The sequence below is a fragment of the Pan troglodytes genome, chromosome 5, assembly GCF_028858775.2.
Source record: "Pan troglodytes isolate AG18354 chromosome 5, NHGRI_mPanTro3-v2.0_pri, whole genome shotgun sequence".
In the NCBI taxonomy this organism is placed as follows: domain Eukaryota; kingdom Metazoa; phylum Chordata; class Mammalia; order Primates; family Hominidae; genus Pan; species Pan troglodytes.
Genome location: NC_072403.2, coordinates 43195612 through 43209880, shown reverse-complemented (window position 1 = coordinate 43209880; position 14269 = coordinate 43195612). Strand labels below are relative to the sequence as shown.

The following is a 14269-nucleotide window of genomic DNA, read 5'->3' as shown; positions in this document are numbered from 1 at the left end:
ACCAGCAGATGGAGGAGGAAATACACCATTTATTTACAATTCTTTTCACTTTATCCACAATTTCCCATACAAACATAAAAACTAAAAAAATAAAACCACCACTTGGGAACACAAGTGTCTTTCTTTAATTAGTCCGGTTGAGGGAGGGTCTCAAGCCCTCTCACTCTATGAAGGAGACCACTGAGGCACACCGAAGGGGAAAAGGAAGAGGGTTGGGAAGAATGCCTGAGAAACAGCTCCAGATGAGAAACCTAACTCACACCGATGTGGTGGGGCCTCACTGGCAAAGAGACTTGAGGGTGTTACCCACCAGGGACACTGCTCGGCTTCCCAGGAGGATGACAGCTGCTGGCCCCCATCCCCCCACCCTCCACTACCAAATACCAAAACTCAAACAGGGGTCACACATCTCATGAGCTGTGTGGGGAGTGAAGGTGACAGTAAGGGATATGGAGTGCTGCTCTCTGAGAAGAGCCCCAAACCCGAGGGACACACAAGAAGCCCCTTTCCTTGGCACTGAGTCTTCAGTCACAGCTTCTGTCCGAATACAATGCTGAACTTGAAAATGTAAAAACAAAAGCCCTGCCCAGATTCCGGGGAAGGTGGGGATAAAAACACATAGAGAGGGCTTGCCCACCTCTGCAGTCCCTTCCTGGGGAGGCTGCTAGGAGCAAAGGGCAGATGCTCCAGGAAAGTCTGGGGGTTGGGGGGCGGGGTGAAGAAAGGGGCGAGGAGGACTCTGAGACACTGATGCTTGGGATGGCTCCAGCTGCTCAGCTACTCACTTCAGCAGCCTCCCGTTCTACCCCTCACAGCAGGACACCCAGAACCAACCTGGAGGTGCTGAAGCCACCTTCCTGGCAACTTCCTCTGTGCTAGTGACCTAGATTGCTTTCACATGTTGATGCACATTATAAATATAAAATCATATCTGCTACAAAGAGGACATATATTTGTACATCTTTACCCATATACATAATAACACAATTTACACATAATATCTTGGAGTGGGTCATCACGGAAAAGGGGTCTGGAGAGCCCCTTCTGCCTCCCCTGCCCCAATCCCTCTTCAAGGGATGCTTATACACTTGGTCACTGGGGCCCTTCCCAACTAGTTTGATGGGGCTCGTCTGGACACAGAAATTCAGACATGTGACTAAATGCTGATGGGCATGTATACACATTCACACCCACACACACATGCAGACACCTGGTGAGAAAAGGAAAAATAAAATTCCTAGCCCTTGGGTGTAGGCCTCTTTCCAGAGTTACAAGCATCAGTGCCTCCTCCATCTAGAATAATGGTTTTAAAAAGCTACCCCTCACTGGCTCAGACTGGGGCAGAAGGGGAAGGGCTAGGAAACCAGGAAGAGGGAAGAGGGGCCAGGAGTCTTTCGAAAATATAAGGCGTTTTTGACCTGTGATCAAATCAAACTATGTTCACAAAAAAAAATAAAGCAACGGTTATCAGTTGGGGCCTGTCCTTGTAGGGACAATGTGAGGTGAGACCCTGAGCCTTCCCCTTCTTTGTCCAGTTTCTTTTAAAGGGGCAGACAACCCTGTACCACCTTTTCTGTCCTCTCCCAGAACTGGGCCCATCCACGCGGCATGGAATACTGACAGTGGTCCAAGTGACACATCCAGAGACATGGAGTGGTGGACGCCAGAAAGTTAAGACCTGGGCGGCGGGTGTGAGCTTTGTACAACAGGAGTGGTTCCTGGCCGGGGTCCACGGCTCGCACAGTGGCCACAGTGATCAGACTGCCATCAGAGATGAAGGCAGTCTGGGTCCCCGGAGGAGACAGCACCTATCGGCGGTAGTGATTTGGGGCATCGGCAAACATGTACTTGAGTCTGTATGCCTCGGCGAGAAGCAGCCCAATTTCTTCGTTGCCCCAGTGTATTGTAGGTAGGTTCTGTAGCAGCATGAGGAGACCCTGGAATGCAAGAAAGGACTTTTATATCATACCAGACCGTAGACCATCAGACAAGTGAACCCATTCTTAGAGACCAAGGCCTAGAATGGGGCCTCTTCCTCCTGGCTCACACATCTCAAAGAGTCCAGCCTCCTTCCTCCCAAACAGTACACAGCTTTCAGTCCTAGTTCACCTCAGGAGGTCTTGAAAGCCTCTGCTGATTCTCTAGTCCACTAACACCTGTCTCTTTAAAAACATAAAAACATAAATAGGGAATGACAACAATAAAGATTTTTAAGAGAGAAAAATAATCACTTATCCAAATATACCTCTCTTAATCTTAAAGTATTCATTTTCAGTCTTTTCTTCACATGCATATTTCTTTAAATAGTTGTAACAATAATTATGACTTTTTTTTGAGACAGGATCTCGCTCTGTCACCCAAGCTGGAGCGCAGTGACGCAATCATAGCTTGCTGCAGCCTTGAACTCCTGGGCTCAAGTGATCCTTTGACAAAGTTAAAATATAGGCCAGGCGTGGTGGCTCACGCCTGTAATCCCACACTTTGGGAGGCTGAGGCGGATGGATCGCGAGGTCAGGAGATCGAAACCATCCTGGCTAACACAGTGAAACCTGTCTCTACTAAAAATACAAACAATTAGCCAGGCAAGGTAGCATACGCCTGTAGTCACAGCTACTTGGGAGGCTGAGGCAGGAAAATCATTTGAACCTGGGAGGCGGAGGTTGCAGGGAGCCCAGATCGCGCCACTGCACTCCAGCCTGGCGACTGAGTGAGACTCTGTCTCAAAAAAAAAAAAAAAAAAAAAAAAAGAAACGGACAAAATATTTATAACATCTATAGAAGATAAAAGGTTAATATGTGTAATCCATAAGGACTGCCTATAAATCAGTAAGAAAGAAGGCAAACAGCCAAATGGGAAAACAGACTAGCAATGTGAATAGCTAACGCACTAATGCCAGTGGCCACTCACACTATGATGACTTACAAACCCTGCTCCTAGCTGATCCGAATACTCCAGCAGCATTCTGCAGTTCTCAGTGTAAAGGTCTTGTGCATCCTTTATGAGATTTCTTCCTTTAGTACTAGAAGTGTAGCTGGGCACAAAACTGCCCAATGCACATCACTGCTATGTGTGGCCAATACGATTAGGTTCTGGCCAATTCTGGATGTGAACAAAAATGATAGGTGTAACTTCTAGGTTTTGCTCTAAACTTCTCTCCCTCTTAGAAAATGGATATGAATGGAGGAGTAGAAGTGATCATCTTAGACCATAAAGTTAAAGCATTTGTTGAAGATGGCAGAGTAATAAGACAAATCAGGGTCCCTAACACTCCAAAACCATAATGTTAGCCCTGGACTGCTTACACTTAGACTGTTAGTTGAAGGGAAATAAACAACTCTCTTGTTTTAAGCCACTGTTATTTTGAGGTCTTGGTTACAGTAGACAAGTTTATATCATCTTAACAAATACATACCATATCTATCAAAATAAGAAATGCACATGGTCTTTCATCCAGCAACTCTGCTTCTAACTCTCTATCCTAGGGAAATAGTCACACTACTGTGTGTACAAAGGTTCACTGCATCATTGCTTCAAATAGTGGAGAAAGGATACTAGAAAAGCGTCTGGCAATATGGGAATGGTGAGATAAACCATGGATTATCTGCATCATGAGATGCAAGGCAGCACTTGAAACAAGCGAAGCCGGTCTACATGTATCAGTATATGAAGATAAAGAAGACATTTTGGAAAGGATAAAAAAGGCAGTTGCAGAAAAATATTTACAGTATGATTCCACTTAGGTAAAAGAAAAAACACAACAATATATTTGTATATGTACATGTACACATAAACATTTTAGAGAAGTGGGAAACTGTTCACAGTGGTTACCCTTTGGGAGGGAAGCCTTTCACTTTTCTCTCATTATATTTATGTATCTTATAAAATATTTGTGTATTATTGTGTTATGAAATAACTTTTTTTTGAGTAATAACTACTCTGGGCTGGGCGCAGTGGCTCATGCCTGTAATCCCAGCACTTTGGGAGGCCGAAGTGGGCCAATCACTTGAGGTAAGGAGTTCGAGACCAGCCTGGCCAACATGGTGAAACCCCGTCTCTACTAAAAATACAAAAATTAGCCAGGCATTGTGGTGGCCGCGTGTAGTCCCAGCTACTTGGGAGGCTGAGGCAGGAGAACTGCTTCAATCTGGGAGGCGGAGGTTGCAGTGAGCCGAGATCACGCCATTGTACTCCAGCCTGGGTGAAGCTACTCTGTGGAAATTTTGTTTACTAAAAAGTGAAAAAAAAAAAAAAACAGAAAATAAATTACCCATAACTTCACGATCAAGAGGAAGCCATTTTAAAACATTTTGGCATATTTCCTTCCAGTCCTTTTCCTACATATTTTACATACTTGAAATATTTTCTCTACATAATTTTGAATCTATGCAGCATTTACCGTAAGCATTTCCTCTAATATTAAAAATTCCTTGTAGATATTTTCAATATCCAAAGAATTTTCCATGATGTAAGATGTACCAGAATTTACATCCTCCTGTTTTGAGCATTTAATTATTTCTGGTTTTTCACTATAAAAAATTATAATGAACATCTTTATGCACAAAGCCTTATCTTGGATTATTTCCCTAAGCCAAATTCCTAGAAATGAAATTACTATTTCAAAGGGCACAAACATTTTATTTTTATCTATCTATCTATTTATTTATTTAGAGACAGAGTCTTGCTCTATTGCCCAGGCTGGAACGCAGTGGCACAATCTCAGTTCACCGCAACCTCCGCCTCCCAGGTTCAAGCGATTCTCCTGCCTCAGCCTCCCGAGTAGCTGGGATTAGCCATCACATTTGGCTAATTTTTGTATTTTTAGTAGAGATGGGGTTTCACCATGTTGGCCAGGCTGGTCTCGAACTCCTGACCTCAGGTGATCCGCCCGCCTCAGCCTCCCAAAGTGCTGGGATTACAGGCATGAGCTACTGTGCCTGGCCCGCCACAAACATTTTAAAGGTCTTTAACATTCAACCAGAAAATATATTCCAGAAAAATGCCCATTTCCCTAGATCTCTACCAGCACTAAATATTCTCATTTAAAAAAAAAACAAACTTTGCTAATGCAAAGTCTTCCCTTTGATCCCCAAGCCCGAGAACAGAACTCAAAGCCGTCACGATGGTGGTGAACCCCTGGAAGAGTGCACATCCCAAGGTCCCCACTCTCCCCTCCATGGTTGCTGGCATCTGCTCTCTCCAACCCTCCAGGCAAACCCCTCCAGTCACATGATTACGGAAATTCACTCAACCAGACCAGTTATTCAACCAGTTATTGATATTCACTCAACCCAGCAGATGCTCTGCTTTTAAAAACTCTGCCTTTAGCTGATCGGAACATCTTTGGAATATTCCACTCTCACAGGAGTAATTCCCTCTTGGTTCTATTCTGGCCTCAGTCCTGTCTGCCTCAAAGCTTTTTTTGTTTGTTTTGTTTGAAAGAGAACCATCATTTCTATCTCAACTTATTTTTTAAAATGTTGACCTTGGACCATACTACATGCCCCCACCCCCATGCCACCATGTACTCCCTGGCCTCTGGCCCCTTTTACTCATCTCTGCTGCTTCCTACCTCCTTCCCGCACCATGTCCCTATCCCACAACAACTGGAAAAGGTGTTGCCTCTTTTTGCTAACATTCTCCTCAGGTAGACAACTTGTATCCTAAGTTAGGCAGGCTCTCTTTATAATGGTCTCAGTCTTTTCTGTACCTTAGACTCTTGGGCTGTCTGGTGAACCCCATCAATCTCCTCAGAATAATGGTTTTAAATATTAATACATAAAATAAAATGCATACTAATCAATTTTTTTTAAATTTGTGATATTCACCTCTGTGTGGTAAGATTTCTTTTTTTGTTTTTTTTTGAGACGTAGTCTCGCTCCGTCACCCAGGCTGGAGTGCAGTGGCACGATCTCGGCTCACCACCACCTCCACCTCCCAGGTTCAAGCAATTCTACTGCCTCAGCCTCCTGAGTAGCTGGGACTACAGGCATGAGCCACCATGCCTGGTTAATTGTTTTTTATTTTTAGTAGAGACGGGGTTTCACCGTTAAGCCAGGATGATCTCAATCTCCTGACCTCGGGATCTGCCCGCCTGGGCCTCCCAAAGTGCTGGGATTACAGGCGTGAGCCACTGTGCCCAGCCTAAGATTTCTTACTGGAATTTTCTAAATTTTTCTATGATGGTTACATACACTCGCAAACTGATAACAAACAAGAACAGCCAACAAAGGACATAGCTCTCTAGAAGAGAATACTTTTTTTTTTTTTTCTGAGGCGCAGTCTCACTCTGTCACCAGGCTGGAGTGCAGCGGCAATCTTGGCTCACTGCAACCTCCAACTCCCAGGTTCAAGCGATTCTCCTGCCTCAGCCTCCTGAGTAGCTGAGATTACAGGTGCGCGCCACCGCACCCAGCTAATTTTTGCATTTTTAGTGGAGACCGGGTTTCACCATGTTGGCCAGGATGGTCTTGATCTCTTGACCTCGTAATCTGCCTGCCTCAGCCTCCCAAAGTGCTGGGATTACAGGCGTGAGCCACCGCGCCCAGCCGAGAATACTCTTTGTTGAGATGAGATCTACCTATAATTTCCAATTCTTCCAGTCTTAACAGAAACCTCTCAAAAGCTTCCAAATAATTCCACCCCTGGACAAGTGAATGTCCCCACTTCCCCCAAGGGAAGTGACGCTTAGCCGTAAGGAACCACTCTGCCACCTGGTGGCTACGCCTAAAACTGCAACATCCCCACCTCTAGCCCCGACCCTAGTCTACCACCTGCTATCCTCATGCTGCAACAATGGGAAACCCTGCCCAGTGGATTAAAAAGTAGAAACTCACTTTGGGAGGCTGAGGTGGGTGGATTGCCTGAGCTTAGGAGTTTGCGACCAGCCTGGCTAACATGGTGAAACCCCATCTCTACTAAAATACAAAAAATTAGCTGGGCGTCATGGCGTGCCCCCGTAGTCCCAGCTACATGGGAGGCTGAGGCAGAAGAATTGCTTGAACCCGGGAGGCAGAGGTCGCAGTGAGCCAAGATTGTGCCACTGCACTCCAGCCTGGGCGACACAGTGAGATTCCATCTCAAAAAAAAAAAAAAAAAAAAAAAGTAGAAACGATAATTATGGCTGGGGGATGAAGGTGCTAATCACAAATCAGGAGCTTTTATCTAGGGGCAGAGAAGAGACACTACCGGGGCAGGGAACAACTGACGATTTGTTACAAAGCCAGTTCATGGGAGCACTTAAGTATCACATGCAGTCAGATGAGATACTATAGTCAGGAGGAGGAGAAAGCTTGTAGGGCAAGTATCAGAAAGAGATTCCCAATTAATAGAAAGGGAGCAAACACCCTTTGTAGAAAACAGTTGGAAATGGCTGAAATAGCAGAAAAGGGCCAGGCACAGGTACCAGCTGAAAATTCACACAGGAAAAGGCAATATGGCAGAGAAGGACTTTGAGCCACATGTGATGGGTGGAAAAAAAACAATTAGGTAAGAGGCCAAAGGTAAAGATAATGGGTAATAAGCAGAGACTTTGAAAAGGGAAAAGTATAGGAAAATTCCACTGCAGACTGTCCAATAAAGGTGGGAGAATAATTGAGGAGGAAGAGGAAGAACACCAAAGATAATCAGTATAATGGCATTTATTATTTATTGAGCACTTATTACATAACAGATGGGGCTCTAGATGTTTCACATGTACTTTGTACTAGTTTGTTTAATCCTACATCTACTCTATGAGATACATATTAACTTCCATTTTACAGATGAGGAAATTGAGGCACAGAGGTTAAGGAACTTGCCTAGGGTCACAGGGTAGTGCTAGCCAGGGATTTGAGCCCAATCTGGGCATGTGCTCATAATTACTAGACTATATACTGCCTGCCCTGGTGTGAGAAGAGAAGTAAGGCATAAAGTAGAAGGAACAAAAAGAAGAGAAGTCATAAAAGAGGCTGTTTGAAGGAAATCTAGAAGCATTCACTTTTTTTTTGGTTCATTTTTACTTTTATTTAGTCATTAAGTCCTTGGACTCATAGTAAGGCTTGATGCCATATTGGTGTCACACTGCCAAGTGATCCAAAGCATATTTAGCCTTCTATTTCAACTTCTTCATTTACTAATGTATCACTGGACCCAGCAGGCAGCTCATCCAGACAATTTCAGTAAGGCATTTTGGTGCATAATAGGCCACAGTCCTTATAAAGTATCCAGTTTGTCTTACAGCTGAGAGATTTGAACCTGCTGTAGATGTGTCACAGCTAAATTCTTGAATGGATTTTTATCATCGGTGCCACCTCTTCCTCTGCCTCTTCTCGGTCTTTCCCAGCCACCAGTGTGACCCAGCTGGTGACTAAGAGTTGACTAATTTTACTCTGCAATAAGGGCTGGCACAACCAAAGACAGGATGTATAATGATGAGCAACAAAAGAACATTAAATATGTGCTACTAAATAAGATACTGTATCTAGAATTACTTTGCAGTACTGGAACTTTCTTTGCAAATGTATAGTGTATTCAAGCATGTAAAAATGCCTTTCTAGTCAAATAAATACTTTAAAACAAACCTCTTCTATTCTGAGAATCAGTGAGGTAGTAAAACATTTCCTCTGGTCCCAATACAACTTTTCAAAAACATGTCCCTATGATATAAGCTTGTTGAGAGTCAAACTTTTATTCATTGGCTCTTCCTGAATCTAGGAATTTGGCAAAGTTTCCTCTCAAAGAAAGCTGTGCAGAGTTCCCCTCAATGGCTTGTTTTTGTTCACATGTCTAGGAACCGTGCCCTTTCTCACACCAGCTTGTTTTGGGCAGAAAGATCTTCAGTTCCCAGGGTTCCCTCTGAACCCTTGTGTGAAGGATTCAAACTGGCAATTCACCAAATGTCTGTAAAGACAGGGCCTCCATTTGGCAATGTTCCACAATCGCACCCCTGCGTTCTTGCAGAAGTGGTGGGTGGATGCCATCTGGTTCAAGGGATTTATTTACATTTACTTTATTATTGAGGTCTGGAACATCCCATGGGCTTAGCACTATTTAATAACCCTGACCTGTCTCCTACAAAAGAAACCTTCAGAGTGGGAATCTCTCCAACATTTTCTTCCAGCTGACCCCCTTGTCATTTCACTCACTCACTCACTCATTTGAGACTCACTCTGTTGTCCACTGATGGCTCATTGCAGCCTCGCCCTCCCTGGCTCAGATGATCCTCCCACCCAACCTTCCTAAGTAGCTGGGACTACAGGTGTGTGCCACCATGCCTGGCTAATTTTTAAATATTTTTTTTAGAGACAGGGTCTCCCTATGTTGCCCAGGGTGCTCTCGAACTCCTGGGCTCAAGCGATCCTCCTGCCTCAGTCTCCCAAAGCGCTGGGATTACAGGCATGAGCCACTGCGACTGGCGTCTTTTTATGCATTTGAAGAAACTTTGATTATTAGTCCTCAGAGTGCCCTGCATGGTGCTTCTCAAATTCCATCCTGAGCCCTCTGAGGCCTTGCTGGCGCCTGCTGACATCTTCCTGGGCTCCCATGTTCTGGGCTTCGCTGCTGCTGCTGCTGCTGCTGCTGCTTTCCCGAGATGACTTTTTAGAATAGAGTGACCAGGTATTTGCTCAGGCGCCTGTCCCCTCTGACTCAGGCACACGCTCTTCATAGAAATATTATCCTAGAGTCAGTTTTCAGGCCTCCTATGGGTTGCTTTATTCTGTACAGAGTTTCTGCCTGCTGCTCATCTAAGTGCCCACAATTGGGCACAGCTCATGCTCGTCTACACGTGCAGTGAATTTTTGACTTCTGGAGGTGTTCCCCTGCTCCCCGTTGTAACCCCTTGGTTTTGGGTTGTAATTATGTGGTGCTGCACTGACCACAGGGGGCTTGTCACGCCTTTCCTCATCACAGAACTCACTCAACCAGTTCCTGTCCCGAGGTCTGACATTAATCTGCTTTGGGAAGTCTTCCCCAAGTCTGACAACTGCAACCTGCCTTGATGGCATATTCTGCCAATGGGTGTTGGGAATAAAAACATGTTTTTATTACAAACACCTATGGGGATAGCAGGTCTCTCAGCACTCACAGGCTCCAGCCTTGTTCCCTCAAAAGTTCCCTTTGCTTACTTCCTTTTTCTTTTTCTTTTTTTGAGACAGAGTCTCACTTTGCTGCCCTGGCTGGAGTGCACTGGCGCGATCTTGGCTCACTGCAATCTCCGCCTCCCAGGTTCAAGCGATTCTCCTGCCTCAGCTTCCCGAGTAGCTGGGATTACAGGTGTGTGCCATCACACCTGGCTGACGGAGTTTCACCACGTTGGCCAGGCTGGTCTTGAACTCCTGACCTCAGGTGATCTGCCTGCCGTGGCCTCCCAAAGTGCTGGGATTACAGGCATAAGCCACCGTGCCTGGCCTCTTAATTCCTTTTTCTAGGACCAGAGTGGCAACAGGAGGCCCTGACAGGCCTCCTATTGCTAGCCCAGATGGCCCTGTCCTCTGGGCAGATACAGTCCTCTTCAGGCTCACTGCTGGGTAACAGAAGCTCCATTCACTTCCTTAGTAGTACACAACTGTACATGGTGGTAATGAATTGTGATTATGTAAAAATGACCCACATCAAAATGGGTAGAAAACATCTGTTTGTCTATTTGGTAGGTAGGTTCGAGCGCTCTTACATTGTCTCCACCATTTACTTTCCTCCCAACCTTTTGAGGGTGGACTCATGACATAAATCTTAAGCATGCAGGTTGATGACTTTTTACATAAGTACACACCCAATTAACCACCACCCAGATGAAAACAGAGAACACTTCTTGTGTCTCAGAGACTCATGCTCCTCCCCAGTCAACACGGCCTCCCCAGCCACTGATCTAACAGAAGCCTGAGAGCTCCACAAGGGCCCAAGCAGGCTCTAGGACTCCACAGACAGGCCCAGAGCTGCTCTTCACCCATAACCTGCACCAGCCCTGGGGGCTCCCTGCTGCAGTCCACCCTGGAGCATTAGAGCCTCTGCTTTCCCCCAGGGATGTGTGTTAGGTGATTTCAGGCCACTTGGAGGGAGAGCATGAAAGGGCAGCAGGAGATCACAGATCTTTCTGGCAGTGGAAGGAGAAAAACCCAGAAGCCAGAATAGGAGGAGGTCACAAGGAAGACCCTGGGAGGAATTCTTTTTCTGTTTTAAAACAACAAGTTTTTGTTGTTGTTGCTAAATGTTTCTTTGTGAGAAGAAAGCCTGCTAGCAACCTCCAATGCAGGGGGAGAGATGGGGAAGAAGAAATCTTGAGGGAGGTGGAAACCTAAGCAGATCCTTGCCTGGGAACAGCCACCATGTAAGTTTAGCTCAAGAGCTCCAGGAAGCATCTGGCAGGCCTGGGACTGACAGGCAGCAAAGCACAGTGGTTCAGAGAGTGGATTCCAGGCCTCTATCACTCACTCAGGTGACCTTGGCCTGGTTACTTAAAAAAAAAAACTTGCTATGACAGTTTCCCCATTTGTAAAATGGGGTATTATAGCCTACCTTGTAGGATTGTTGCAAGGATGAAATGAATTAACACAGGAAAACATTTAGAATAGTGCCTGTATATTCAAAGAGCTAAGAATTAGCTGCTATTAGATTGAGCCTCACGAAATTGCCAATATTCAACCATTTTAATCTACAAAAACAACTGCATATGATTCAACCTAACATATTATTATGATTCTATTACACTAGCCCAGGCTGAGGGCAGGAATTGTCAAGAGTCCCCACCTACCACAAAAGAGGCTTTGGCCCAGCTCTGCTGGCAGCTCGCATTTCAAGCCGCCATGGGCCCCGGAGGATCCAGCCATTCTGCTCCCAGAGTACTATGTGCAAATGTGCCTCAGGCTCCTTTGCCCAGCGGTCTCAGGAAGGAAACCTCTCAGTGTGATCTCCTTTGTCAGTTTTTGGTCCTCTCTGCCAGGCAGCGGCCCTAGACAACTGCTTGGCCAGGGAGAAGCACGCACCCTTCCTGCTGGGGGCTTTTGTCGCAGCTGGGACCCAGCCCTTTGCCCCTGTGTACTCTGATGCCTCCTCTCCAAACCAGTTTCCCTCAGTATGAACCTTGTATGGTTTACTCATTATGTTAAAAACCACTTAATTAGAAAAGTGGGTTTTTAAAGCTCGCCTCATTGCTTCCAGGACTCGTGAATACACTAAAGGAAGTATTAATATTAATGATAATAAGCTCACTGTTTCGAGGTCTATATATCAAGTACACTATTCTAACTGTCTCACATGTATTTGTTTCTTTATTCTCATCATAGCCCAAGGAGGTAGGTACTATTGCCCCATTTATAGATAAGAAAACGGAGGCACAGAGAAACAAGTTACTTACTTACAGCTGCATGTTTAGGAAAGTGTGAGAGCTGGGATCCGACCCCAGGCAGTCTGGCTCCAAAGACCACGGTTTAACCACTGTACTACTCTGCACAGTCCCTAACCTCGACAGGAAGATATCTGCTTCCTCTCTGAACCCCTTACTGGCTCCCCTTATATCTGGCTCTTTTTCCCTGTTCTTCAAGTGTAACCAGTTTGCTGGTCTGCTAAAACTGCTGCAACTACCACTTTTATTTCTGTAACCACTTCAGCTCGTTTTTCTCTGAGTCACTTAACGTGGCTTTTAGCCCTAAAACTTCTCTCCTAGGCTGGACATGTTTGGTTTTTTACAATACCTGTATTCATCTACAGAGCTTCCTTCACAGTGATTTCACTACAAGCAGCCCTTCAGCAGTTAGGATACATGTGCCTACTTTCTCTGCAAAAGTCACACCCAACAGTTCACAACCTTACACAATGCTTTGTGCCCTTGTTCCTCACACCTCTGCCATGATTCTGTCTCCTAAAGGACACTGCCTGTCTAGCCTAACACTCAGGCACATTTTCTTCTTTTATCATTCATAGAATTTTAGAACTATGGAGGTGGGAGGAACTTTTCACCTTATCCAGTTTAATCACCCATTCTATTTTGTCTAAAAGAAAGATGTGAGACTCTTCCACAAACAGGATTAATTGAGGTGTTAATACAGCAGCAGACAATAGCCTCCAATGCTGTTCTGTTGGGTATTGCCAAAAGACCTCAGACCTACCAGATAATTGAAAATGCTACCCAGTAAAGAATATCTCTAGGATTAACATAGCTGTAAAGTCACAGAGTATTGTCCTCTGTTCTGCCGATATTGTGAACTGCTAAAAGCCGTTCCAGGAATCATCTGCACCTCCCTGAGCTGATCTGGGAAGCACTTTTATCACATATGGCAAAGCTCTGAGCCTGGCTCATGATAACTACATTAAACTTCATGCTCTTACTATCCGGCTCCACCTCAACCACATTATCCAAATGGATAGCTCATCCCAGCATACAGCCATTCCAGCCCCTTGTCCTCATTTATCCTGGAATGCCACACATGCTGCTCACTGGCAGAAGCCATGGTTCTTAATCAGTGGCCTGAAGCCTCGGCACCATGGCTAGCATCTACTCACAGAAGTCAATGCATCTGCTCTCCTTTTTCTTCCAAAGCCCTTACTTGGGCAAGCTGGGTCCTGTCTTTCCATCTATCTACTAAATAGTCTTCTGTTCTTTTGCCCCCTAACACCAATCACAGAGTGGTAATGCTCAGGAATCACATGGAGACGCTGCCACTCTTCAGAACATCTATGTTATTAGTTAGAACTTAGAAAAGCATTCAACTTTCTCTGGCTTTTCCCCCTGCTTTTAAAAGAGGTATATACCTATTAAAAACAAACAAACCAAAAAACCTCTCAGTTCAGAAACGTGCAAAGCATAAAAGCAATACACTCGCCACCCCCAACCCTAATGATTCTCTCTGGAGAGCCTGACAATCTCCTCAATCCTTATTTCCCTGACCCTGGAACAGCTCCTAGCCCACCCACGACCTAACATAGGCCCTTCTTGAGTTTTCTACACAGGGACTCTGAAGCACCCCCACCCAGGGGTTCCAGGAGGCTGTACTCTTGCTGGTCATCCCCTCTCAGCCACCTCTGCTCCCTGACCTCTTCATGTAGTCATATAAGAGTGTGTCAAGGCTGGGCCCTGGTCCCCTTCTCTGTCCATCCTTACTTCCTTAGGGATCTCATCCAGTGTGTCGGCTTTAAGTAGCATCTAGGCAAAGGCTCCTAAATTTATAGGTCCAGTCCAGATCTCTCTTTCAAACTCCAAACTCAAGATATATTTGCCTAGTCTGCATCTCTATTTAGACGTCTAATGGTACTTCAAATCCAATATGCCTGAAGCTGGACTCTTGCTGTCCCCACTGT

General features: G+C 45.3%; 1 protein-coding gene across 1 annotated transcript in view; it reads right to left on the bottom strand.

Moving 5' to 3' along the window:
* Positions 1–9: 9 nt before the first annotated feature.
* Positions 10–14269, bottom strand: part of TBC1D22B (TBC1 domain family member 22B) — a 74382-nt gene continuing 60122 nt past the window's right edge. Inside the window, exon 13 of the mRNA XM_016955379.4 lies at positions 10–1937. Within this exon, the coding sequence (XP_016810868.1) occupies positions 1809–1937 (129 nt within the window). The 3' untranslated portion in view covers positions 10–1808. The remainder of the gene's footprint in view (positions 1938–14269) is intronic.